The sequence below is a fragment of the Sciurus vulgaris genome, assembly GCF_902686455.1.
Source record: "Sciurus vulgaris genome assembly, chromosome: 7".
In the NCBI taxonomy this organism is placed as follows: Eukaryota; Metazoa; Chordata; class Mammalia; order Rodentia; family Sciuridae; genus Sciurus; species Sciurus vulgaris.
This window is the reverse complement of record NC_136467.1, coordinates 147831085-147858541: the sequence shown is the minus strand read 5'-3', so window position 1 is coordinate 147858541 and position 27457 is coordinate 147831085. Positions and strand designations below refer to the sequence as shown.

At 49.2% G+C, this 27457-nt stretch overlaps 2 protein-coding genes and 1 long non-coding RNA gene across 8 annotated transcripts in view; 1 reads left to right on the top strand and 2 right to left on the bottom strand.

The window, feature by feature from the left end:
• ATXN1 (ataxin 1) overlaps positions 1 to 6421 on the top strand; it is a 383728-nt gene extending 377307 nt beyond the window's left edge. For all 6 annotated transcript variants that reach the window (XM_079147068.1, XM_079147067.1, XM_079147069.1 and 3 more), the window contains one exon: positions 3767 to 6421. In XM_079147068.1, the coding sequence (XP_079003194.1) occupies positions 3767 to 4297 (531 nt within the window). In that variant the 3' untranslated portion in view covers positions 4298 to 6421. The remainder of the gene's footprint in view (positions 1 to 3766) is intronic.
• Positions 5479 to 13653, bottom strand: LOC306665498. The gene is made up of 2 exons (XR_013765053.1): positions 13509 to 13653; positions 5479 to 13373 (listed from the first exon to the last, which is right to left on the bottom strand). It is a non-coding gene; the product is annotated as an uncharacterized lncRNA (long non-coding RNA).
• A 312-nt stretch (positions 13654 to 13965) lies between these two features.
• The window catches only part of GMPR (guanosine monophosphate reductase), a 38365-nt gene continuing 24873 nt past the window's right edge, over positions 13966 to 27457 (bottom strand). Inside the window, exons 7-9 of the mRNA XM_079147079.1 lie at positions 20601 to 20643; positions 17101 to 17260; positions 13966 to 14408 (exon numbers count right to left, since the gene is read on the bottom strand). Coding sequence (XP_079003205.1) covers positions 14228 to 14408; positions 17101 to 17260; positions 20601 to 20643 — 384 coding nt within the window. The 3' untranslated portion in view covers positions 13966 to 14227. The remainder of the gene's footprint in view (positions 14409 to 17100; positions 17261 to 20600; positions 20644 to 27457) is intronic.

The following is a 27457-nucleotide window of genomic DNA, read 5'->3' as shown; positions in this document are numbered from 1 at the left end:
TTGTGAATTAGGGCTGCTCAACTTGTAAAGTTTATGCACATGTTCCAAAATTTTTAAAACTCCAGACGTTTTAGATGAGAGCTACTCAACCAGTATGTATACATATGCAATATGAATATGGTTTTGCAACTGAACATCAACCTTGTCAGACACACGCATAGGGTGACTGGAATTGTGGCTACGAGACACTACATCACAATTTTAGATGCCATGAAACAAGGCTGTGAGCTTACACCATTGAATCCTACTTCTTTCAAGTCAGATGCACTGCTCTTGGGGGTAGTGGGAATGTTTTGGTGTGCTGAAATGTCTTCATTCACAAGGTATAGAAGACAGGAGTCATAAGAAAAAGAAGATTGGTTTGGGGGCCAAAGACTGGGAATAAATCCCATTCCATCAACTAATAGCTATGACATTAGGCAAGTGATTTAATCTCTGAGACTATTTATAAAATTGGAATCATGGTACTTGTCTCACTAATAAATTATGAGCATTAAACAAAATACTTTTTAAAAAGAGTTTATCCCTGAGTGTTTGGCAGAGAGTAGGCATTAAAAATGATTTAACTATCTCTACAAGATTAAAATAGCCCAGAATAATGCATTTCCCCCCAAATAATAGTATATGTGTATGGGCTCCTGCTCAAACACACAGTAGAAGGACTTCCATGGAAATTCATCAAGGTTGTCTCTTCTAGAAATACATCTATGGATCTAATAGTCTGGCATTCAAAGAGTGTGTCTAGTGTGTCTAGGAGGATGTAGCTCAGTGGTAGAGCATGTGCTTAGAGTGCACAAGGCCCTGGGTTCCATCCCAGAACCACACATACACAAAAAAAAAAAAAAAAAAAAAGATAGTGTATGTATCTAGAACTACCTTAATCAGAGTTATCAAGGAAGATGAAGAAGATTAAGTTCTACTCTTACAATGTACAGTCCATATGCATTACATGGAAATTTACTACTTTTAGGAGTTTTATTTTTATATTTTAATTATTTGTTTCTGTGTGTATGCATGTGTGTAAAATTCAATAGGAAGTTTGTATTCAAGGGCTGGGGATATAGCTCAGTTGGTAGAGTGTTTACCTCATGTGCACAAGGTTCAATCCCCAGCACTGCAGCCAAAAAAAAAAAGTTTGTATTCATTCACACATCTACCATTTTCATCATTCTTTATTCTTCCCCAAATCTACAAACTTGTCCAGATTCAAGGTTTTTTCCTACCTAAAGACTATTCTTTAGTATTTTCTATAGTATAGGCTTGTTGGTAGTAAATTCTCTTAGTTTGTCCAAAAAAAAAAAAAGTATGTATTTTTGCTTTTATTCTTGAAGAATTTATTTGCTCCTTATAGAATTCCTGATTGGCAGTTTTTATTTAGTATTTTAAAGATATTTTGTGTTGTCTTGTGGCTAACATTTTTTTGTTGATACATATACTCTGAGTTTAATTGTTGCTTATTCGGAGGTAATGTTTATTTTGTTCTGGAGGCTTGGGAGATCCCATCTTTGGTTTAACAACAACCTACCTAGGTGAGGCTTTCTTTTTATTCTTCTTGATTTGGGATCAATCCTTGAATCCACGACCTATTGTCTCTCATTTTCTTGTGGAAATTCTTAATCATTATCTCAGGTATTACATCTGTCTCATTCTTTCTCTCACCTGCTTTCTTAGGATTCAAATTATTATTAGACCTTCTCGAATATCTCTTCTCCATATTGGTCATCTTCGTGTCTCTGTGTTTTAGTCTCTAATTTCTTCTAAAGCTCTTACTGGAATCCAGTTCACTAATCTTCTCTTCAACCGTGTCTATTCAGTTGAAAAATGCATTGCATTCTTAAGGGGGATGTATTTTTTGAATTCTAGAATTTTCATGGATCTTTTAAAATTAGATTCTAGTTCTCCATCATCATCCTCAAGCTCATATTTAATCTTCTTAAATATTGTAAGCATAATCATTTTTAAAGTCTATATCTGATGACTCTATTTCAGAAGCTCCTATGGTTCCGTTTCGATTATTGACTGTCTGTACTAGTTTTCATATCTGATCTCTTCACACCTCCCCTCTTTACAAAATTTGCAAAATGGTTTTCAGAAATAATTCAAGACCTTGATCTAATTTTAGGAACTGAAATGGTTCAGATCTGAGCTTCAGGACTTGAAAGGCTTGTCTGCTTCTGGCTCATCCTTACTTGTGAGGTACAATGCTCTATGGCCACAGCCCAAAATAGTGGGGTTCACTCAAGAGCCCTCTCCCTTGATGTACCCTGAATGCCTTTCCCTGCCACTTTTGAGATTATCAGAAGCCCACTGGTTTCACAACCACTATGCCTTGCAATGTTCAAAAGAGGCCCCCAAACAAACAGGTTTTGGGCCATCACCATTTCTTGATCTGACTCAGTAATTATTTACTCTCATTTTCTGCCCAGTGCCGTATGAAGAAAAAAAAAAAATGGCATTTTGCCTGGTTGTGTGTGTGTGTGCATTTTTTTTTCAAACCTTGTAGTTGTCGTTAGCAGGAAGGTTGATCCGAACCATCTAGTCTTCTACATCTATAAGGACCATTAAAATTTTGCTTTTTAAGAGGTTTCATTTTATCTTTTTCTTTTAAAGTAAAGTTAAAGAAATAAAACATCCAGGAGAATTAAATTGTTAAAAATCTCAAGTGCCTCTCGGCCTAATGTGGTGACAATAGTGAGACTCTGGCCAGTTCACTGTCCCCTGAACTCCCTCTGAGCTTTGTTCACATACCCCTACTTTGGGGATCTCTCTTCCTCACTGCCAGTGTATTCTCATGCAGTGAAACTTCCTTTCTCGCTACTCCTCTGCCTTCCAGTGACTCCATACTCCACAGGCTCCATCGCCCCGCCTACCACGTTGATCGGCAGTTATTGATCACATGTTTCTTTGGCCCACTTGGTTGCCATCTCCTTTGGGACTGGAACTGTCTTCACGTGGTCTCCTTCGCATGGCGCCTGACACTGTGGCATGGAGAAGCAGTGGCAGTTGACGGGATACTGGGATTCACATGCTTTTGCTATTTGCTTTTCAAACCAACACAGACTGGTCTGGGTGCCTAGGGCTTGACCTTATGGATAGACCATGCCCTTGAGTGTCCTCCCAAACCTTTTCAAACTCTGTCCAACCTTCAGGTCCTGGGAAACCCTTCCCTAGTCATTTCAAGCCCTTACTGGTGATTCTGAAATTTCTAGAGTGCATACTTATTTACCCAGTAAATATTAGGTCCCAGCCACGTGCAAAATGCCCTTCTTTCTATGGGCTGGGGTACGGTGATGAACACGAGGGCCTTCTTCACAGAGCTTGCAGTCACTCAGAGCCATATTCAGCCCCGTTGCACATGTTGGTATGTTTTGTCCAGTGAGCTAATAAAGTGCCAGGCCCTATAGCTTGGGCTCCTGAGTTACCCACAAGCCCAACTCACCTCTGAGCACACAGTGGATGTGTCCTGTTGCTCGGGGTCAGGGCCCTGTTTGAACAGAGCCAATAGTAAAATATTTCAAATGCTGAATGGACTTTTTACACTGGACAGTTTTCTCACTGGCTTCTGCCCAGCATCTATACATGGTAAGTACAGTTAAAAGGAAAGTCAGGCTCATTTGTAGTGTATTGCTGGGAAGGGGATGTTTTATAAATTGTCTTGTTTACTTCCCATTCAGCCTGCGTGTGCACGTGTGTTAATTAAAACAAGTAAATTGTTTTCATCGGTTTCCTTCCTTTTCCCCCTCTCTGTCTCTCACTGTCTCTGCAGGTCAGCGTTGAAGTTTTGGTAGAGTACCCTTTTTTTGTGTTTGGACAGGGCTGGTCATCCTGCTGCCCAGAGAGAACCAGCCAGCTCTTTGATTTGCCGTGTTCCAAACTCTCTGTTGGGGATGTGTGCATCTCACTGACGCTCAAGAACCTGAAGAACGGCTCTGTTAAAAAGGGCCAGCCCGTGGATCCCGCCAGTGTCCTGCTGAAGCACTCAAAGACGGACAGCCTGGCGGGCAGCAGACACAGGTATGCCGAGCAGGAAAATGGAATCAATCAGGGAAGTGTCCAGATGCTCTCTGAGAACGGCGAACTGAAGTTTCCAGAAAAAATAGGATTGCCTGCAGCGCCCTTCCTCACCAAAATCGAACCCAGCAAGCCCACGGCCACGAGGAAGAGGAGGTGGTCAGCGCCGGAGACCCGCAAACTGGAGAGGCCAGAAGAGGAACCACCTTTGACTCTTCCTAAGCCCTCGCTAATCCCTCAGGAGGTTAAGATCTGCATCGAGGGCCGGTCTAACCTGGGCAAGTAGAGGCCCAGCAGGGGAAGGAAACGTGTCTCTCCCTAACCATTCGTATCCAGATTACTGTACTGTAGGCTAAGAACACAGTATTTACATGTTATCCTCTTACTTTAGGTTTCTGTTCTAACCTTGTCATTAGAGTTACAGCAGGTGTGTCGCGGGAGACTGGTGCATTTGCTTTGTGTCTGCCGGGGAGCAGGCGGGTGGAGGGGCATCAGAGCAGCGACAATCCAGGCTCCAGGCCTCCTGGGTGGACATGAATGTGGCTTCATCAGTGCCTGCCTTCTCCAGCAGCACCGAGGCATCCGGTGGGCACTGGCTCCCTCTCCTTTCAAGAGAAGGTTCCACGGGAAGGGAGCTGCCGGGTGCAGGGTGTGTGCCTGTGGGGTGCACGGGTGCAGTGGTGGCGAGTGAGCATCTCTTTTTCTCTGCCTCCCTCTGCTTCTCGCTCTCAGCATGGGATTGGGGGTGCAGAGCAGTGTCCTCCTGGGGTTCCCATGTGCAAACTCACCATCAGGAACCCAGCTTCAGGGTATCAGAGGGAGACATCAGATGGCAGATGGAAAGCCAACAGTTTCAAAGAACATTTTTCTCTCCAACATATTTTACAATAAAAGCAACTTTTAATCATATAGGTATCTATTTCCCCCTATGGGGCCTGACTGCACTGATATATATATATACATATATATATATTTTGTTTTTAAAAGAGCAACTGCCACACGTGGGATTTCATTTCTGCTTTACAAGTGCAGTGATATCGCCAGGGTGTCACAGTGGGCAGGGAGACCTCTGCTCATGTCACTCCATCGGGGTGGGCGGGAGCTGGTTTCTGTGCAGTGTTAGGACAACCAATCAGGTTATTGCATTGACTTAGCTCCCAAGAGGTAGATGCAAACTGCCCTCAAACACTCTCTGAGTTGAGTTTGCAAAATCTTTTGTCTTTTAACTCTAGTACTGTTTATAGTTCATCACTATGGACAACCTGGGTGCCACTTTTTTCAGATTCCAGTGTGATGCAAGGAATTAGATTTTGAAGATGAGCGTATATTACTATCTCTAAGCACTTAAAAAAACGCTGTTCACACTCTACTACCAAGCATCTTGGTCTGTCATTTAATGAGTACTGTATCTCACTTGAAACTCTTTGGGAAGAGAAAAAAAAAAACAAAAGGAAAAAACTAAGTTGCTTTCTTTTTTTTTTTCCAACACTGTAACTGCATTTCAACTCTGCAGAGTTGCTCACAAGCAAGATAATGAAAGTTTCAATGTGGTTTAAAGGGATGAATGTGAATTATGAACTAGTATGTGACAATAAATGACCACCAAGTACTACCTGACAGGAGGCACTTGCCACTTTGATGTTGGAGAAGGAGTTCAAGGCATATGCAGAGTTGGCAGAGAAACTGAGAGAAAAGGGATGGAGAAAAGAATACTCATTTTTGTCCAGTGTTTTTAAGATGAACTTTTAAAGAACCTTGCGATTTGCACATCTTGAGTTTATAATTTGTGTGATATTCCTGCAGTTTTTATCCAATAACATTGTGGGAAAGGTTTGGGGGACAGAACGAGCATAAATAAATGTAGCAAAATTACTTTCTAACCTGCCTAAACTCTAGGCCATTTTATAAGATTATGTTCCTTTCAAAATTCATTTTGGTCTTTCTACCACATCTGTCACAAAAAGCCAGGTCTTAGCAGGACAACTCTAAGAATTTTCTTCAGATTCATTGAGAGAGTTTTCCATAAAGACATTTATATATGTGAGCAAGTTTTTAAGAAAAAAAAATTATTATTGTTATTAATGTTATTTTCAGAATGACTTTTTTTTTTTCTATTTGAAATCAAATCAAGATTTAATGTTTGGTACAAACCCAGAAAGGGTATTTCGTAAAGGGTAAACCTTTCATTCCCAGAGATCTGATTCATCATTTGTGGGTTTCAAGTGCATCCTAACGTGCTTTACAAAACAACAACAAAAAAGTTTTATAAGTAGGGAGAAGTTTTTAAATATTCTTACTTGGATGGCTGCAACTAACCTGAAGAAATACTTAATAGGTTTTTCTTTTACCATTGAAAATAGTACTTCTTCCATTTCACAAATTTAAAAAAAAAAAAAATTCTAAGAACAACCCACAGGTTAGCTATCTAGTGTTCATCTACATTTAGCTCTCAGCAGGACTAATGATTTTTGTAAACCATTTTCTGGGGTGTACCAAAAACATTGAAATAGGTTTAGAATAGCTAGACTCCTTCCTTGACTTGTCTTGAATTTCATTACCCTCTCAGCACACTAGCAAGGCTGGGTGGGCCCACTCTGCTGTCATCCTGCTTAGTTAGTGCTATATATCTTAAACGTTTCTGTTCAGAGAACTTGCTTAATCTTCCATATATTCTGCTCAGGGCACTTGCAATTATTAGGTTTTGGTTTTCTTTTTTCTTTTTTTTTTTTTTTTTTTTTTAACCTTGAATGGTAAGAGGAATATGGGGCTGCCCCACAGACTCTGTTCTCATTCGTACCACTATTTACAACCGCTCACGTGGGCTCAGAAAAACACACCCCACCTTCCGGCTCGCTTTGCCTATCGAACTGACCGCATCCACTCAGCCAACACTGATGGGAAAACACGTTTGGTTCGAAGCAATAGGAGCATCATCACGATTCTGTGGTCCTCTCCTGGGTTCCCATTGCGTTCTCTTGCTTTCTGAGCATGTGCAATACTTCCTGTGCCAACAGAGTCTGACCAGTGTGCTTTCTAGTTAAAGCACATTCCTTTTTGGCTTTTTCCTTGTTTGGTTGGTGGATCTTCCCCATTCTGGCCAGAGAAGGGCCGGAGGGAAGGAGGCAGGATGGGGAGCCCTCCCACCTTCCCCTGCTATGGATGCTGAGTGCCCGGGTGGGGAGCCTGCGGGAGCCCCACAGCATGTCTGTCGCCATGTCGCAGAAAGAGCCAGCAAAGGAGATCTGGGGAAAGAGCTTCAGTCCCCCATCACCCCCGTGAAATAGCGAATGGAAGAAGGAAGGAGGCAGATCATGTCCAAGATGCACCCTGGAGCCACGCGGGCAGGCCTTGACCCACTTTCCACAGCCATCTCTGCAAAGGGGCAGGCCCCTCCTTGGGGTCTGTGTCCTTGAGACCTGGAGCCCTGGCTCCGAGCGTGGGCGGTGAGCACGGCCCTTGGCGCACGTGCACCCTCTGAGAGCGTGCCGGCCAGTGGCTGTGGAGGGGACCACCTGCCTGACCACCTGGCCACTGCTCCCTTGTGGCAGCTTTCTCTTCAACTAGGAAGACCACAGAGAAGGCAGGAGCCGCCTCGTGTTTGCAGACAGGCGAGTCCGGAGCAGCCTGTCGCCGCTTCCGTGTAGCAAACGTAAATGACAGGGGTAGAAATCTTCGGTGCCGTCAGCGTACGAGGATCAGCCACGTGCCTCTGGACTGTCCTCTTGGCAATATTTACCCACAGCCGTCTTTCGTTCCTCTTTCTTTCCAGTTTTCCATTTTTAAACTAAATAACAGCAGGCCTTTTGTGTTTACAACTGAACACAATCACCAAGAAATTAGTCAGGGCGAAAAGAAAAAAAATAATAATAATAAGAAACCAACAAACCAGAACCTCTCTTTCTAGGGATTTCTCAATATATCAGATGACTGTTCCTTAGAATGTTTAACTTAGGAATTATTTCAGTTTGTCTGGGCCACGTTGGGGGCAGAGGGGGAGGGAGGGAAACAGAGACGGCCGCCACTTACCTCAAACCTCTAAGAAGTGGAAATACAAATTGCATTTCACTGGGACTTTGGGGATGGTTTCTGACGTCGTCGGTCAAGTTTTTGTTGTCCCGGTTCACCCGGTCTGGTCTGGGATGATCTGATTTCGTGGCAGTGATGGTGGCTGATCCCATGAAGTGAACTGTGACCCTGTGTGTTTTCTGTTAGGTGAGTGTGTCGGGTCCCCCCTCCCTCTCCCCTAAAGGAACTCTGCGGAACTTTCACACCTCTTACTCAGGGACGGGGCTGGTGTGTGTGGAACACTGAGGTCCAGCAGCGGCACTTTGCTGCTCTGGGGTAGGGATGTGCAACCTCCAGGAACGTTTGGGTTTCCTGCATCGTGTGATCACTCCTTAGATCCTGCATAGACTGCAATATAATGCTGCATGTTCGAGATGAACAGTAGCTCCTGGTAATCATAAAACCCACTCTTTGCACATAGTTTGAAACTTTACTGAAATACGTTGCCAAAATTTATTTTTGTTGTTGTAGCTTTGGATTCTGTTTTGTTTTATAAGGAAACAATTGACAATACCCTTTTAACATCTGTGACTACTAAGGAAACCTATTTCTTTCATAGAAAAAAATAAATCTGAGATGCTTTTGAAGACACTAATGCTATGCTATTTCAGACATGGGTGAGGAAGCAGAGCTCTTGGGACAGAAAACCGGGCTTCTTGAGCTGCGCTGGTTGTCATGGATACTGTTTCCTGAATCACAAGCCGCTCAACAAACTGGCCCGGTCTCTCCTGAAACCCTTGGCACTTCCGATTTCCTAGTCACCCAGGTGAAAACAGGGCCGGTGGTCTCCCTGGCCCGATCCAGTTTCTTCGGTGGTGAAATGAAAGAGAATTATACTTTTTGGTTGTTTTTAAAGTGGAGTGGAGGCCGTTGCTTCTACGTTTTGTGTTTTTAACCCAGAATTTCTGAAATAGAGAATTTAAGAACACATCAAGTAATAAAAATACAGAGAACATACTTTTTACAAAGCACACGCGTGTGGCGTATTGTGATGGGTTGGTTTCCTCTCTTTTCCACGGACAGTGTTGTGTTTCTGTTCATAAGGAAACTCCAAACAACTTGCACACCTCTACTCCGGAGCTGAGATTTCTTTTACATAAATGACCTCGCTTCAAATATGTTACCTTACTGATAGGATCTTTTCTTGTAGCACTATTACCTTGTGGGAATTTTTTTTTCCTTTAATGTACACCTAATTTGAGAAGCTGAAGAAAAATAAAAAATTTAAGCACTCACTTTGAGGAGTACAGGTAATGTTTTTAATAAAATTGCACAAAAGAAAAATGAATGTCGAAATGATTCATTCAGTGTTTGAAAGATGTGGATCTGTTGAAACAGTGAGTTTCATACTTGTTTGTAAAAACAGAGAAGAAAAAGCGGAGAAAGATTGAAAGTTACATGTTTGGGTTTTTTTTTTTTTTTTTTTTTTTTTTTGTATATAGAAATTTGTCATGTCTAAATGATCAGATTTGTATGGTTATGGCCTGAAAGAATGACTATGTCATAGGCTCTTAGACATCCTGGGATGTTTTTGTTACACATGGCCCTCGGCCGAGGGAGAGGAACTGCATACTGCTGTTTGAGAATACTGTTCATTCCTGGCTGAAAGAACTTCTCTGAGCTCCCTTCTTAGTCTAAACTCTTTCAAGCCACTTGCAACTTCTTTTTTCTTCAGAGATGATGTTTTTGACATGTTCAGCACTTCCTGTTCCTGTGAACCCAAAGAATATATTCCTGAACATGAAGTGTTTCTAAAAGGGATCCTAGCTACCGATAAAACAGGACTCATTCCGAGGACAAAAATTAGACATGCTTTTTTAAAAAAAGTTTAGCCTTCTTGCCCCCTGCACACACACACACACACTCACACACACATTTAAATGGAGGGTAAAATATGAATTTTAATTGACATGCCTCATATTACTTTAGTTTCATTTTGATATTTCTTTATTAGAGGCCAAAAGCAATGTGGAGCGATTTCTCAGAAGTCATACTCCTGTCCAAAAAAATCAAGCTGGACAGCTGTGGGGCTATTAAATGTACCCAATTGTAGTTCTTAAATCAGAATCTCAGCACCTCTGATTGTTAAGTGCAATGGTCCTGGTAGCTGACATTCACCTGGACAAGGGTGGGAGGGACCCACAGCTTCCCTTTCTCAAGTCCCCATGACTTGCATACAAACGGTTCAGCTGTATGAAAATCAAGTGCATTTGGCCAATAGGTGGTATCTCCACAATAACAGTCTCTAAGAATTTCCATGACTTTTCTTATCTGAAAGGACTCCAGTCTTCCACTGCAGATACATTGGAGACTTCACCAACCCACGTTTTCTTTCCCTGTAGTCTGTCTGTCTGTGTGCTGTTTGGATGGTCGGTGAGCCTGTCTCCTTTACTATGGCCAATCTGAAGGCCTGTATGGGAAGCATTGTTTACAGTAATCTTTAGCAAGATGACAAACAGTGTCCTCCGGAACACCAAGTGACACTGGCTTAGAGCTGTTGTCTTTAAAGATCACGAACTGAGAGGGTGGGTGCATAGGTTTTCTCTGGTTCTCCCATGAACCCCCTACTCTGAGTTATTCTCTGGTCCAGGAGTGGGGTAAATTCTTTAGTCAGTGAATCTTAAACTTGATACCTGTGCATCTGGTTCTGGGAATATTGCTCTCATGGTCAGGATTCTTCCTCCTCAGCGTGCACTGCTCAACTGTAAACCCAATTAGTGTCAACAGAAAGGTTTCCATAGAGTCCTGTGTTTACGGTGGCCTTCGGATAAGACAGAGTCCTCATTTCTAGCCAGGGGGGTGCTGGCCCCAGAGCCATCTCTGAGATTAGTACCATTGGATATTCAGACATTGGATTAGTACCCACCAAACTTCAATCGCATGCCTCTCACAGGCCAAGGGAAAATAGACATCAAAACTTGGGTCAAGGGCATGACCAGAAAGAGCCGGCCAGTATGGAGGAGAACTAGGGAAGGAATGATGTTTTGCACCTTATTGAAAAGAAAATTTTAAGTGCATACATAGTTAAGAGCTTTTATTGTGACAGGAGAACTTTTTCCATATGCGTGCATACTCTCTGTAATTCCAGTGTAAAATATTGTACTTGCACTAGCTTTTTTAAAACAAATATTAAAAAAAATGGAAGAATTCATATTCTATTTTCTAATCGTGGTGTGTCTATTTGTAGGATACACTCGAGTCTGTTTATTGAATTTTATGGTCCCTTTCTTTGATGGTGCTTGCAGGTTTTCTAGGTAGAAATTATTTCATTATTATAATAAAACAATGTTTGATTCAAAATTTGAACAAAATTGTTTTAAATAAATTGTCTGTATACCAGTACAAGTTTATTGTTTCAGTATACTCGTACTAATAAAATAACAGTGCCAATTGCAAAAGAGTCTTTGCCTTCTGTCAGATCCTCAACGACTGATGGTCCTCCTTTCTGCCTCCAAGTGTCCCATGACTTCCCCCAGGGAGCCAGGGAGGTGTTGCTGAGTGGCCTGAGACTTGGTTTCCCTATTCATTTGGGTGGTCTTGAGATGAGGTTCAAATATAAAAGGTTGGTGTCCACTTCTAATGGCCTGGTTTGTTCAGATTGTACTTGTGTCTGGATTCTATTGTTCAGAGGTTTGGTGGGTAAACATCTGCCAACTTCCTGGGCTTACATGGCACAATCGGTACATTCTCGACAGTTTTGCTGTAGCCTGGTTAGTGGACTGAAGGTGGAAAGACCGTGATCCCTGCAGCTCCAAAACACCTGTCAAGGAGCCCAGTGAGGAGGGCTCTCCTGGCACAAGGAGTTGCCCCCACGTCTGTCTGGAGTACAGCACCACAGGTTTGCTCAGTGCAGTCTGGGGAAGATTTGGCCTGAAGATTTGGTCCAGGACCTCAGATTTTCTAGTGGGGACCCCACCCCATCCGTGTACACAGCTCTGTCAGGTCTCCAGCCTCAAGGTTGCACGTTGGTGGAAGAGAACTGGAGAGAAACCCAAGAGTCCACTCTCGGCCTGGGAGGAATAGGACCCTCCTTCTACTGTCATCTCGGCTGGGTTTGCTAGAGACATCTGGCTGTCCCTTGAGTCGAGGCCGACACAGGCCGACACTGTGTGTGGAAGAACTGGTGAACCCCAGCCCAGACTGGGCGGCCGTTCAGCGGGGCAGCTATGCCGTGAAGCCAGCTGACCTCTGCTTTGCCTGCTTCGCTTTCCTTAGATGCTGAGGGTCCTGACAGGTCTGGAGGAGGCCCTGAGACTATTCAAATCATGGTGCCAGCCCAAGGTGAATGGCACTAGGTTCACTGGCTGTGCCCCAGGGGTGGCAGCAGGGCCGCACTCTCTGCTTCCATCCACATCCTGACTGATGCCTGGTCTCTGGGCCACTCTGGTGGGGGGAGGGGACTCTTCCTACGGGGACAGAGATGGATTTGCTAAGAGGATGGGATATCAGTTCTCTCTTTATGGTGCCTCTCTTTCAATATGATCCTGGGCAATAACTTTTCACTCCCCTAGAAGCTGGGTTGCAAGGACCCTGCCTTTGACAGTGGAAACGAAGAACGCGTCTGCAGGACCTTCCATGAGATGGGTAAAGCCGCGTGCGTCAGGGCCCTCCCGCTCAGGGAACCTCAGCACATCCCAGGAGCCTAACCTGGGAAAGGAGATACTGGGGCACGATAGCAGGAATCTGGGGAGGGGGCACAGTCCTAGAGGAAGATCCTGTGCTAAGGTGGGTCCATTTTAGTGGATTTGAGATTTCCTCTTCCTCGCTTCCCTCCCTGATCTTACAAGTCCCATTAAAACCAAGTTCAGCACTTGAGTGCAAAATACCCTTCCCAGAGGGACAGCAAGAGGCTGATGCTTCATCCAGACAGAGAGAGGGGGGCCCTCCAGCCAAGCCCCACCTTTTGTTCTACATGAAACATCCTCTTGACCTCTGAGATTCTCCAAAATCGAGCCCCTCGTGTTTCCACAGGTACAGAGAAACTGTGGGTTTCGGGTGAGGAGAGGGTGGTGAATCACACTGGTATTGAAAACTGATACTGCCTTTAAGAACTGAGATGGGGCCCGTATTTCCCCGTGTGATGGCGCCGGTCACCAGACACTTGACTCATCCCTCCGCAGCAGCACAGTGTGCTTCCTCTACACCCCTGGGTGGTGCTGCCTTTTCAAAGAAACTCTGCTCCCGCCTCCGTAACAAGGGAAGTGTAAAAAACTCACCTGTCCTCGGAGCCCTAGGATAGCCTCCACGACCCTGGGCCCTTTTGTCTGGACGAGACCACTGTTACCAGCCAGTCAAACCTATGGCAGAACCACAGGGTCCTCCCTTGACGGACATCAACTGGCACAGCAAGGGAAGGGCTCAGACCCACATTTGAAAACACCCCTTAGGACGCTACTGAGCCAACCAGCTGCTGTCCCCCAACAGGACTTTACCTGCTCATCTCTCCATGGGTAACGGCGAAGCCACTTATAAGCTCTTTAAGAGGGTCCTGCCTGACCAGTTGGGACTGAGAAGGGAAGGAAAAAGGATAGAAGAAAGGAACGGAAACCTCTGTTCAGCCAGCTGCCTGGAAGCAGCCCCGACAGGTGGCCGAGATGGCCCACAGAAGGCCTGGATCCCCGACAGGAGGCCGAGATGGCCCACAGAAGGCCTGGACGCGGAAGGTGTCAAGACACTGCCACAGCCTGTGAGCATCGGCAGAGAGACGGTCCTTCAGTCCTCCAGCAGCCAAGAGCTGGAGACTGGGGTGCCGGCTACTCCGCCCGCCCCTCCCAAGGTGCCTGGTGTGGGCACAGCTGAGTGTGCCACTCACTGGGCGGGTAGGTGGCCTCCAACTCTTTAGGGACCCTGTGCCATGCGGCTCCTGCAAATGCAAACTCCAGCACTCAATCAGGTCTCAACAGCATGTATTAAAGTGAACTTTTTTAAAAAAGGTGCAGTTGTTGGATGGAACAAGGAGGCTGTGCGCTCTGGGCAGCAGGCCGCGGCTGCTTCTGGGCCCCCAGACACACTGGAGAGTCCCAGAGCCTCCAGCCAGCAGGAGCGGGAGGAAGGAAGCAGCACGCCACCCTCGGAGCAGCCAGAAGCCAGGAGGCGGGAGAAGCAGGGGGCATGGGGCTTCCACCCCCGCCGTACGTCACTCAGTCCCACGTTAACTGAACACAGTGTTGTGCTGCTGGGTCACCCGGATGAACGTCGCCCTCCTGCTGAGCTCCTTGAGTTTGGCGGCCCCCACGTAGGTGCAGGTTGACCTCAGTCCCCCAAGAATGTCCAGAATAGTGTTTTCCACGTCCCCTTTGTAAGGCACCTCCACCGTCTTGCCTTCAGAGGCTCTGGAAGAGAAAGGAAGGGTTTCTCTGTGTCTGGTGTCTTTTTCCGCAAGAGCCCATCCAGAACTACTCCCAGCTGTAGCACTCTGAGCAGCGCCCCCAGGTGAGCCTCTCAGGGGGCTCAGCAGCACCCCCGCCCCTCCCCCACTGCTGCCACACAGACTGGGACAGCACTGCAGGTGGCTGCACCCCCCCCACCCCAAGGGCACCCGAAAGAAGCCTTGTTGGCAGCCCCTGACGGCACTGCTGCCTGGCACGGCTCCACTGGGCGGTGCTCTCAGCGACCCGCCACTCTGCCCAACAGAAACCAAGGCCACCTTTCCAGAGGCACCAACCTCCAAATGACCAAGCCCCCAAATGCGCCCTGGGGAGAAGACCTGGCGGGACCTCTTGGAACTGCCTTCTGCACCAACAACAGGAAAGGCCCAGGGCTTTGCCCTCCCAAACACCAGCTCTACACTGGACAACCAGGAAGAGGAGACAGAAGTGGACATGGCAGGCCCTCGGAGGGTCACATGGAAAGCTCTGCCCACATCAAAGCTCCTAGTCTGACAGTCTCCAGGGCACCCACCCACCCACTCAGCTCCCTGTGCTCACAAGTCAGCACACCAACCACCAGGCTTGCTGGGGTCCCAGCCAAGAACCAGCTCAGTGGGGTGGCTTCAGAGCTTTGGCCCCCACAGCTGATGTTTTCAGAGGAGTGTTCAGAAGCAATCTGGCATGTGGTGCCAACAGTGAGCAGCACCTAACTGTCCCAGAACCCTTGTCCCTGCTTCACAAGGCCACCACCTAACTCAGCTTAAGTTCACAAGTCAGGTCTGCACACTGCAGAACAGTGACACAGTCTACACTTGCAGGGTCATCGTGAAGAAGGAAGTCTCACATCTGCTCTGGCCTTCCTTTGAGGCCAGGCAAATTCTAAGCTGCATTCTAGAACTTCCCATGGCAATAATCATGGGAGAAATAGTCTCACTGGGGAAACAGCATCTCTTGATCAGAAATGCATGATGCGAAATTTCCAAAGGGTGTTTTCTTTAGTGGCATGCCAGACGCCCCTAGGGTGACAGCTAGCTACTGAAACCATCAGTTGGATGAAGGGCTGGCCTCGTGACCCGGTTAGGTCACCAAGCTCAGGAAGCCAGAGTCACTGACGGCCCCAGGATGTTCAGGTCTTGGCACTCTGTGACCACAGACAGGTGCACACAGGTCCCTGCAATGCCTGCCCCTTTCTTCAGACACTTCCTGGCCTTCCAGGGCTTGTTGGAAACTATCCAGATTCTCATCCCTCCTCTGTGCTCACTGGTAACATCACATTCTGCAAGTCATTCGCCACTGATGCTGAAGTCTGCTCATCTGTGGAAGACGAACCCTGCCTCCTGGGGACAACGTGGGGATGAAATGATTAACTAGGAGGGAGCAGCAAAGCACTCGAACACAATGTCAAGGTCAGGAGTCACTGTCCTGACGAGCTCCTGCTCACCAGGCTCAGACAGAGGCCGGGCTGGTCAGCCACAGGGCTCGGGCTACCTGTGGGGTCAGGTTTAATTCCCTCAGCACGAGGTTTGACTCCACTTCCAGAAGTGATCTTGGTATTTCTGTGCAGTTTGTGCCCTGCTGAAATTCCAAGCAATGGTTCTCCTTCTGGCTCCTGGGCTGGTGCATAGCTGACCCTGGCCTTCCCTATCCACGCCATGTCTGAGGCCCCAAAACAGCTGCAACCACTCAGCCACACAGCTGCACTTCACTCAGGCACAGGGCAGACATGCAGCTGGTGACCATAGCTGCTGGCCGAGCAGTAAGCTGCTTGGCCATAGGGCCAGGTTCACAGAGGCCCAACTGCAGCCTTCCTCTACCGGCTACCGTGAGAACCCAGGGCCTGAAGGCCACCCAGGAGGGGGCCCCATTCTCCCTCCTGGCCCACCCTGCCTTTCCCTACTACAATACCATCTTTAATGAGTCCCCAACCCCAAAGGAGGAAGATGCTTGGGAGGACGAGACTGGAGTCAGGCCACCAGAGCCCGACAGAAGGACAGGACTCTGGGGGAACATCCCGCCACCTGATGGGGCTCCGAGATTTCACCTCTTGCTGGGTGGAGCCGCACACCTTATGGAGTGCATCTGGATCTCCTGTCCTCCAAACGCGCTTGGGGAACAAAGCTTGGGCTTCCTGGAGAAAGGCCATCATCCTGTTCACGGCCAACCGCCTCCCGAGGACTTGGGTCCAATTTCCCTGTCACTTGTCACTGGTGCCAGCTGACAGGAAGGAGCAGGGGAGGTGGTCCGTGGGGTGGTCAGGTTAGCACACACACAAATAAAAAGGGGCCCCAGGGATCATGGGTTTAAAAATATCAGCAGACAAGGGCAACATGGCCGCCTGGTGACCCCGCTCAAGAGCCTGCGTCTGCCTGAGAGCCGTGTGGGAGGTGGCCTTCTTCAGGTGGGGCCTGGCCTCCTCTGTCTCTGTGTAGGAGAGACCTGCTCAGCCCGTTCTTGCAGCCTTGACCTGTCTCGGGACAGCAATGGCTGCGAGGAGCACAGCAAGGTGGGCAGGAAGGACAAGGCCTGCTCCCTGCCCACCAGTGCCTCCGGTGGCTCCAGCCCAGCCCCAGAGTTCCTCAACGCGCAGTCCTGTAGGTCAGGCCGTGGCTGCAGGTGAGGCAGAAGGCCCCGCCGGGGAGGCCAGGGCTGCACCCACCTGTACTCGGCGACGCCGCCCGCGTGCTTCTTCATGGCCGTTTCTGAGCTCATCCCATAGAACAGCTTGAGCTTCTGCCCATTCCTCTCGATCACCTCCCCTGCACACTCCGTGTGGCCAGAAAACATCCCTCCCAGCATGACAAAGTCCGCTCCGGCTCCTGCACACAGAGGTGGAGATGAAGGGAAGCAGCAGGGGAAGAGGCCTGGGCAGGTGGGCTCCAAGAGGGCCCACTCCCCCAGCACGGACCACACACTCGCTGAGCGCTCTGCCCCTGAGCTACAGACCCAGTCCCCGGACTCCAGAAAGATCCAAGTCCTTCCCCAACGCAACCTCCCTCTCTTCACCTCTCTTGCCCCTGTTGCCATGCAGGGAGACAAGGGCACAGACACTGGGAGAAGCAAATGGAACAACTAACCAACCTGCAGAGATTTGTAGCCAATGTACTGGACCGTGTCTAATGGTCATTAAAGACAGATACTTCCAAACAGATCAGCGTGCCTAATGGTCATTAAAGACGGGCACTTCCAAACAGGTCTCTCTTGGATTCAAGTAAACATTAAGAAGTGTGCAAAACCTTGGGAAGCATGTCGCCTAATCCCATAGGGTAACTCCTCTGCCATATCCCCAGTAGGCACCTGGTGTGCTCTCCGTGCTTAGAGAGGAAGGGGCCCCAGAGCAGACAACACATCCCCACTGGAGACTGGGCTCAGAGGAAAGAATCCCACATAAGTCACCTTCGAGTTGATAATATGCCATAGGAGTCACCAAATGACATGAAATGTCCAGGACAGCCACAGCAGACAGAGATTGCCTCTGCAGGCTATGTTGGGACAGGCCCACGGTTGGCTGTTTGCCCCAGTGGGTGGCACAGGGTAGGTAGGGAATGAATATCCAGAAAATATGAAGTAGAATAAAATACATGGAAGAAATAAAAAGGGTCCCATTTCTTATCCTGTTCCTGGGTAACTGAGCAGAGGGCCCTTTGTTAAATGTTCAGTGTGACAGGGGCTGGGGTTGTGGCTCAGGGGTACAGCACTTGCCTAGAACTGGGTTCAATTCACAGCACCACATATTAATAAATAAAGGTCCACTGACAACTAAAAAAAATTTTTTAAATGTTGTGCTACAGCTTGAACGCGTCCCCCAAAAGTTCACGTGTTGGCAACAATCTCCAATTCCATCTGTGGATGGTATTCGGAGGTGGGGCCTTTAGGGAGGGTATCAGGACTAGATGAGGTCATGAGGGTGGGCACCCTTCATGATATCATGACTTTATAAGAAGAGAGGCCTAGGCTAGCAGCTTGCTGTCCCACCATGTGATGCCCCGTGCTATTACCAAGAAGGCCTCATCATAAACTAAGAAGGGCATTCTTGGACATACGGGCCTCCTGAACCATAAGCCAAATAAACTCCTATCCTTATAAACTACCTGGCCTTGGGTATTTTGTTATAGTTACAGAAAACAGACTAGGATATTAAGAAACTGCTACAACTTCTCCTGGGATCAAGTCCTACTGAGGGTTCACATTGAGAACAGGACAAGACAATAACAGGGCACAGGTGTATTCAAGAAGCTGAGGAAGCAAAACCCTCAGCTGAAGAAAACACAGAAGGCCTGAAAAGTGGCCCTGACATCTTCCATCCAGTCATTTAAATACGAACAAGAGGCCCCGGGGGCGTGTGCTATTTCAGTGCCTTCCATGTGACATTACAGAAGGGCCTGCTCTGAGGGTGGGCCCCTAGGCCTGGCACTCGGCAAGCGAGACACACACACACACACACACGTTCCACACAGCAGGAGGTTCTGCAGACCTTCCCAGGGTCCCACCACCAAGGCTAGCTCCCCATCCTGCCAGGATTCTAATAGGACAGACTTGCTGACAACACCCCAGGAGCTAAGCAGACCCACTTCAAGCCACGCGGAAGCAGGTCTCGGTTATTTCCTGCACCCTCGTAGCTTTTTCCCCTCAGAGTGTTCCTGGCGAGGCCCTTGAGGACACAGTCCACAGAGTCTGCCCTGCATCACACACTTCCTGGAAGGAAACTGAGCAGAAGGCAAGGCCGAGGGCTGGGCTGGGCTCTACAAGGGACCTTTGTGACAAACAGTCACTTCAAGGTATGCCCAGCCCCTGCTGAATTCAAATGGAGCCTGAGATGCAACACCCATCTGGATTAAGGAGATTCTGCTCCAAAGTAAATAGTAAGGATGTCCTTGGCCGGCGATCCTATAACAAGGCGTGGGGGCACTAGTTAGCCAAAGCCCCAAGGCTGCCCGTCGGTCACCTCCTTGGCCTCGGAACCATCAGGTACACCGGCTGAAGAGGTTGAGACTCTAGGTAGCCTTCCACAGCCAAGAGCTGTGAGGAGAATGGGATTAAGTTCTTCCGTGACATTCTCTGGGTTGTTACAAAACTCTGCTGTGATGCACAAAACCCAAGCTTTGTTGTCACTAGCAGAGTTTTTGTTTTAAAAACAAAACAGAGCCTGGTGCCATGGCACACACCTGTAATCCCAGCAGCTCAGGAGGCTGAGGGAGGAGGACTGCAAGTTCAAAACCAGCCTCAGCAACTTAGCGAGGCCCTAAACGATGCAGACCCTGTCTCTAAATAAAAAAAGGGTTGGGGTGTGGCTTAGCAGTTAAGCGCCCCTGGGTTCAATCCCAGGTACCCCCATAAAAAAACTCCTAAGACGTTTCCTGTTTTATACATATATGCACACGCACATACATGCACACGTATGCACACATAGGTATATATTTGGGGGGCTGCCATCAGAAAGAGTGGCAGTGGGGGAGCCCTGCTTCTGCCTCCTGCTGCTACCCGCAGCTGCACTTGAGGTTGGGGCCCCCCCCTTCATGCAGTCGGCTCTGATTGCCGAATGCATTCTGCAAATATTAAGTGGTCAGAGTCAGCACAGGGCTCGGCAGTCCTGTTTCACTGCCCGTTGGGATGCTCAGCCTCCTAGAGCTTTCCCAGGAAAATCCCAGGACACCCCTGCGGCCCTGCAGCGTCAGCCCGTCAATTACAATGGCCACTGCTGCCCCCTAGCGGGGAGCAGGCACTTCTGCCTCCACGGAGAAGCTGCGGCTGGGACTCTTCCCGCCCAGGGAATTCAGGTGGAGTGAAGAGAGGCCCCTGGGGCTTGGAGTGTAAGGTCAGTGGTCGAGCGCTTGCCTGATTTGGGTTTTATCCTCAGCAACACACACCCACAAACAACACACACCTACACACACACACACACACACACACGCCCAGGTGTCCTGAATGATCTTAATTAAGAGCCCAAGGCTTCACACACTCCCAGCTTGCAGGATGTTGCCTCCAGATCCACCTCCTGAGCACCTGGCCCACCTGCCACAGGTCAGTACCAACCTGGGGCCAGGATTCAGGCCCACTGGGAATGTAACTCGGGGAGAGAAGCCCCCTCCTCGGTTCTCCTCGTTCCAGTCCCCCCTGCTTCAGGAAGCGCCTTCCCTCCCCCCGCCAGGCCATCCTTACCAAAGGCTTTGGCGACATCTCCGGGACAGGTGCAGCCTCCGTCCTTCAGAGGAAACAGCAAGGAGAGGACATGAGTACCAGTGGGAGCCGGCCCTGCCCCCATGACTCCATGATCCGGAGTTCATGCCACCCTGGCCCAGCTGGCCCCACTGCGAATCCCACTGCTGCTTTCTAGTCTGACTCCCCTGAAAATCACATCTCCTCCTCCCCAAGCAACCACATACCCCCAAATACCCACACACCCCCCAGACTCGGGTGCCCTGTCGAGCCCCTTAGGTAACAGGCCCAGTCACCCCACCAGTCAGGACCACTCTCTGTCAGGAGCCACCTTCCCCTCTGTGCCTGGTGGGAGGGGAGATTTATTTCGTGTAAGAGCTGAATTACTTAAAAGCTCTGGAAGGACAGGGAGCTGACTCTGTTATCTTTGCAGCCGCCCCTGCCCCTGCTCTCCTTCACACACTAATTCCAGTTACCTTAAAATTCAACATCCATTCCCAACACCCACTCTGCCCGCCCAGAGCACAGGCTTAGGGCTGGTTTAGTCAGAGCAGGACACCATTATCTTGGGCTCTGGGAGTTGTCTCCACCCCAGCCACACGGTACAAAGTCCCCAGCATGCCGGGCTCACCGTGTTTCCTTTTAAACACAGAAGACCCAGCAAAAGGCCCAGCTGCTGCCTGCTCCTTCCAGCGTGGCCTGGGTGAGTCTGGGGAGGAGTAGCAAGGAGTGGCGGCCGGACAGGCAGGACTGCCAGGAAGCTAAGGCAGGAGGGGAGAGACAGCCCCAACGGAACACTGCAAAAGGCCGGCCTGGGCCTAGGAGGAACACCGAGGCCTGAGAGGCCACCTGTCCCCAGGAACGGGGAACACAGGCTACTAGGTGCTACCCTGGGTGACAATCTGCAGGCAGATGCCACACCAGGAGTCAGAAGGGTCGATGAAGAGCTGAGATGGACCACTTTGCTTCTGGATCTGGGCCTCGGGGCTCTGCTCTCAGCACGTTAGGTCTGCTGCTCGCGGAGCTGGAGGTGACGTCCCACAGCATGGCTTCCCTGCAGTTCTGATCCGATGGGAGCGGGGGTGAGGTCTCCATCAACTATTCCCTCAATCGAGTGTGTCTTCCCTGTTTGGTTTCCCCAACTCTGAGGGCCACAGGGCAGGGAGGCATGGCTAGTTCAGAGTCATCTTTACACACAAGGTGTCGGGCCCCACCTCTGTGAAGCGGGGGCTGTGGCTCTACACACCTGTCACCACTTCCAACCCCACAGGTACAACCTCGACATGCCTGCTACTTACCTGTCGGTTCATTTTCTAGTGCTTTGTCAAAACCAGTTCTGCACAACAGGGTTTCAAACACAACCTCAAACAGAGTAAATAAACTCATGCTCTTGTTAGAACAGGTCTCAAAAAATCTGACTCAGAAACCGAGTATCTCGTGGTGGCTCCTGAAAATCCCCAGCTGTGGTCAGTGAAGAGGCCTGATGCAGATGCCCCGCGTTACTGGGACCACATGAAAACCAGCCCCTCATCCTGGGATGAGCCAAGAAGGCCACGGTGTCAACATGGCTACATGATGTGCCGCAGAGGGGAAACTGATTATGGCCTCGCCTGCCCGTGTGACCTGCATGTGCATCTGTAAGATGGACGATGCCCCAAACGAGCCAGTCTGCAGTTAACCACGCGCAATCCAACTTGACAGGAAGTCTTAAGACAAAGCAGTCTGTGCCCGTCTGCTATTCACAGGTAACTTCCAAGCATGGTCCAAAGCATCCTTGCGTGTTCTCAGGAGATGGGGCAACAGGGTGCCCTTGATAACCTAAGACACACATTTCCCTTCACCAGGAGTTGCAGCTCCTGGGTGGTTTTAAAAAGAGGGGAGCAAGCTGGGTGTGGTGGTGCACACCTGTAGTCCTAGGGACTGGGGCAGCTGAGGTAGGAGGATCTCAAGTTCAAGATCAGCCTCAGCAACTGAGCAAGGTCCTCAGCAACTTAGTGAGACCCTTTCTCAAAATAAAACATAACAAGGGCTGGGGATGTGGCTCAGTGGTTAAGCCCCCTGTGTTCGATCCCCAGTACCAAAAGGACAGCAGGGGAGCAGTTTGGTATCTTGTCCTGCGCAAATATGCAAGGCAGTGATTTACAAGGGTTATTTGTTTTGTTTTTCAAGACAGTTATCATTATATTCAAGTACAAAAGATATCATGTGACATGGGCAATATTTGTGAATTTTCAGTATGCCTAGGGAAAAGGAGTTTCAGTCTACTGCCTACTATAAACCAGAAACCATCATGAACTTTATAGCCACTTTTCCATTCAAGTCCCACAAGAAACTGAAGGCGGCATTTTCTAAGTGAGGGCGAAAATGAGACTCAGAAAGACTGAGTGACTTTCCTAAGGCCACACAGCTATACAAATGGAACAAGATTAGAACCAACGGTTGCCTTACCATAGCATGTCTGAGACTTATTTTTAAATGTTTATTCACATTTCTAGCTTTTCCTAGATTAAGCATGTTTTCTTAGGGAACTGAAAAGATTTAATGAGCTTGATTAGGTCTTTCTAAAGAGCAGTGTGACAAGAAGAAATGAGCTGCTCACACCTTAATCTTTGCATATGTGGGGGCATCTTGGAATTTTCCACACTGTGCCCCTCTGAAGCCTCCGTGGGTCATAACAGATAGGAACCAGCACTAGCCCCTCCTGCTGCCCTGGACACCTGCTGCACACTGCCCCCGGGACTTCCTGTAGGACCTCAAGCATGGGTGTGCTAATCCAGTAAGGAATGTGTACAAGAGAAGCTAGAAAGAAACTGGGCAAAGTCCCAGGCTCAAAAACATCTGATGGGCCTCCTGCAGGTTCTGGCCTCTTGGCAAGTGGGAGAAGGTGCCCCCAAGGCTACAGGCACCCAGGCAGGCAGGAGTGTGGCTGCTGTGGACCTGGGCCTGTGCATCTGGTGGCGAGGCGGGGCTGAAGTGCAGGGTCCACTCAGGTAGCAGTCTGTGAAATGCATCTGGTCTTCTGTCCACAGACTGAACTCCTAACCCCGTCCGGCAGCTCTCCTACCAATTATGGAAAAATAAGAACCTTGGAAGCACTCAGGTGGACTTGTCAGGGCCACCTTCCTACCGCAGAGGTCTGGCAGGCCTGGCATCAGCGCCCCTCACTGACTCTTGCAGCACATGAGAGCTGGCCCTGGAGCCCAGCAGTGAGGCCAAACCTCAGGACACATCGGAATGGCCCAGATGGCTTGTTCTAATTGATCCCTGGACCTCACCGCCAGTTTCTGACTCAGTAGGTCAGTTCTGGAGTGGAGCCCAAGAAATCCGACACATCGTCAGTCGATGCCGACGCCGCTGATCCGAGCACCATGCTCAGGGAGAGATCTGAGGTAAAGGACCCACTGGGCTGTGCTACGCAGATCCTTTGGTGATTTCCACGGAGTTGGCCGGGGCACCTCCAGAACCTCCGCAACTCCCCACCTCAATCTGCTCAAGCGTCCTGTGAACCGAGCAAGTCTGAAGTTTCCAGAAGGACGTCAATGTGGTGTCTCAGAAGCAGCTCAGAGTAAGACTTCACCCACAGGTCTTCGAGTCCTTTGGAAATGGTGGTCAGTCACTCAAGGAACATGTGACCTGGGGTCCAGATTTTGGTGAAGACTCTTGAAGGTGAGCATGATCACTAACGGAGACTTCTGACTCACAGCGCAGGAGGCTTTTCTCTAGGATGGAGTCGGGCAACATCTGCATCAGGGTCTCTGGTGGGTCTCATGCAGCCAGCCCAAGACGAGGCTGGGGCGAGCATCTGAAAACCACTGGCAGAGAGTGCTCGGTGGCTTCCAAGAGACAAGTGCCCTCACTTAGCAAATGCAGACACATTCTGTCAGTCTTTCCCACATCAGGTGTTCAGTAAAGGAGTGTGAATCTCTTCACTTGGCAAAAAGACAAGTGGAGACCTGAGAGCTCTTTATCAGCCAATAAAATGCTGGTCATTTATTCTAGCTTCTAGCACCCAGTACATGCTCAATAAATACTCAATGGATGAGAGGGTGGGGAGATGGAAACACTGGAGGAGGAAGTAGAAAGGAGCACAGGCAATCCGCAATGCATTGTGGGTCCAGGGTCTGGATCCTAGTGGGGGTCTTAGCTGAGAGTCACACGGTATGAGGCAGAGCCCGCAGGGCTCATGGGCTGTGGTAAGCCTCACCTGAGACCCTGGGCATAAAGGGTATAACAACACCCTAAGACCAGGATGAAAAAATCTCAGACCTTGCAAGCTCTGAGGGTAAGCCAAAACCAACAAGGTAGCAATCTGCAGGGATGATCACATAATTCCTCATTTTTGAGTTTGTTTTTTTTTTAAATCACCTATCAATGATTTAATGTGGGAGCTTAGACTAGCAACTGCAGAGGCGACAAGGTCTGAAGGCTTAATTTGTTCCACCTAAGTTGGCACTGTCATGGAACCACTAAAAACGTGCCACGCTTCCCATCTATGAGATATGTATGTATATGCACATGCATATAAAGTATGTAGCCTGCCTTCCATATCTGTGGATTCAACCAACCACAGAGGAAAAAAATTTTTAAATGGCATCTGTACTGAATGTGCAGACCTTTCTGTCATCAGTTCCTAAACAATACAACTATTCACACTGTATTTCTAGTCATCCAGAGATGGGGTGCAGTATATGGGAGGGTGTGTGTAGGTGGTATGCAAATACCACGCCATTTCATACAGGGACTCAGGCATCCACGGGCTGTGACTTCCAATCCCCATGAGAGCAAAGGACAATTACACACACCTCTCTGCACATCAAACACCCGCAGAAGTGACAGCCACAGCTCTCTCCAGCACCACCCACCAGACTGACATTCTGGCAGCTCATCTCACAAACACTACCTGCAACCGTCTGAATGGTAGTCACGGGGTAAAGCTGGACCTGGTGCCTGAGTGAGTGCACCATCCTTCCAGAAGCTTCTGTTAGAATACGAGTCTGCTCCCTGTCACAGTGGGCCGCTCCCTCTTGCCGAGGCACGCTCTGTCTCAGCCTCCCGTGTCTGCCCCTCGGTTCCTGCACAGACTCCTGAGCACAACCTTGGGCTTCATCTCTCTACTCCCTGGGCTCCCAGGATCTAGCAGCGATTAGCTCTGATCAGCTCAGATCAGGTCTCCAACCATGAACCTGACCCTGAATGATCTCCTCTTTGATACCCCTCAAGGGCTTGGAAACTGAGAGTCCCAAAGTGAACCCTATGCCAACCCCAAATCTTTTCCCTTGTAGCCAGTACTTCTCCTAGAGGAGCAGCTGGCTCCTCCTCTCCCAGCTGCCCAAGCGGCTGCTCCATTGCCAAGGCTTATTTAATTCCACTCAAACGCTCCTTGTTGGTTCCGTAGAGGGCTCCGAAGCCCCACTGCCGCTGTAGTGGAGGCATGTCAAATCCTGCCTGAATTACACCTTCCCTGCTGGGCTCCCTTCTTCTCAACTTGTCCCTTTCCAGTCCTTCTCCAGGCAACCTGTTTGATGTTTCCACAAGACAAATCGATCCAGTGGCCACTGTCCTGCTCAGACCTCTTCAATGGCTCCCCAGTGCTCTGGGGAGATGTTCCAGTCCTTAACACAGGCCACCGCACCACACCTGCCCTGAAGCCCATCTCCAGCCAACCTCTCTCCTGCCTCCTTCCAGCCCATTCCTCTGACAGTGTGATTTTTCAGTCATTCTCTCTCGCCTCCCTAATACTTTCCACCTCCCCTTCATCTAACACCTGCCCTCGGGACTTCCCTTCACTTACTCTAGGAAGCGCGACCCCACACGGTGCATTCTGTAGCCTGGTATGAGCCCAGCTGCGTCCCTCTCAAAATTCACATTGCCATCCTAACCCCTCGACCATAGAAGGTGACCTTATTTGGAAACAGGGCCACTGAAGAGGTGTTTAGTGAAGTCAAGGTCATCTTGGAGGAGGGTGGTCCCTAGTCCAATAGGATTGGTATTCTGATAAAAAGGGGGAATGTAGACAGCGGCACACAGGGAAAAGGCCACGTGGACACTGAGCTGCCAGAAGCCACGGACACTCTAACAGTGGTTCCCTTGGGCTTTGAATGCAGCCCTTGCGGCTCTGCCCCCAGGCATAGAGGCCTATTTTAAAATGGAGGTGCTTGCTCTCCCCTCCCTAACTTGAGGTGGGGAACAGGGTTACATTATTCCCATCCTAGGCAGAGTTATCTACCTCGGAGCACAGGCCACCATAGGAGCCCAGGAGCAGACTGCAGGGAGGCCACCGAAGATCTAAGGAAAGGCTACCTCCCAAACGGACAAGTGAGCCACAACCAGGGGACACCTGGAACAAATCGCATCCTCAAAAACCCTCCGTTCTCCCTGATGGCAGAATCGCAGCCTCTGGGACAGGAGTTCCCTGTGCTTCTCCTTTGCTAGCAAAGCAGTAAATCTTCTTTTTCCTTTTTCTCAAACTGTGTTGTTACTGGATTGGCATCAGGGATGAGGCCCGAGCTTTTGGTATCACCGGCAGGAGCTAGGAGGCCTGGCACGGCCCCTTCCCTGGTGCCCTGGGATGGAGCAGGGCCCTGCCCACACCCTGATTCTGGACCGGTGGCCTCCAGAACTGAGGGGCGCGGAATGTGCTTTGTCTGAGTCTGTGGTACTCTGTGACAAAACATCCCTAGGACATGCCCTCCGGGTTCTGAGGCTGCCTGCAGCTCCCCATCACACCCCACACCTGCTACTGACCACGGGGCTGCCCTGCCCCTGCAGCAGGGCCCATCTCTGCTGAATGTCATTGCCATAACCACAGTGGCCGAAGGTCAGCCAGGAGACAGGCCTCCCTCGGGTCGGGGGGCCTCCCT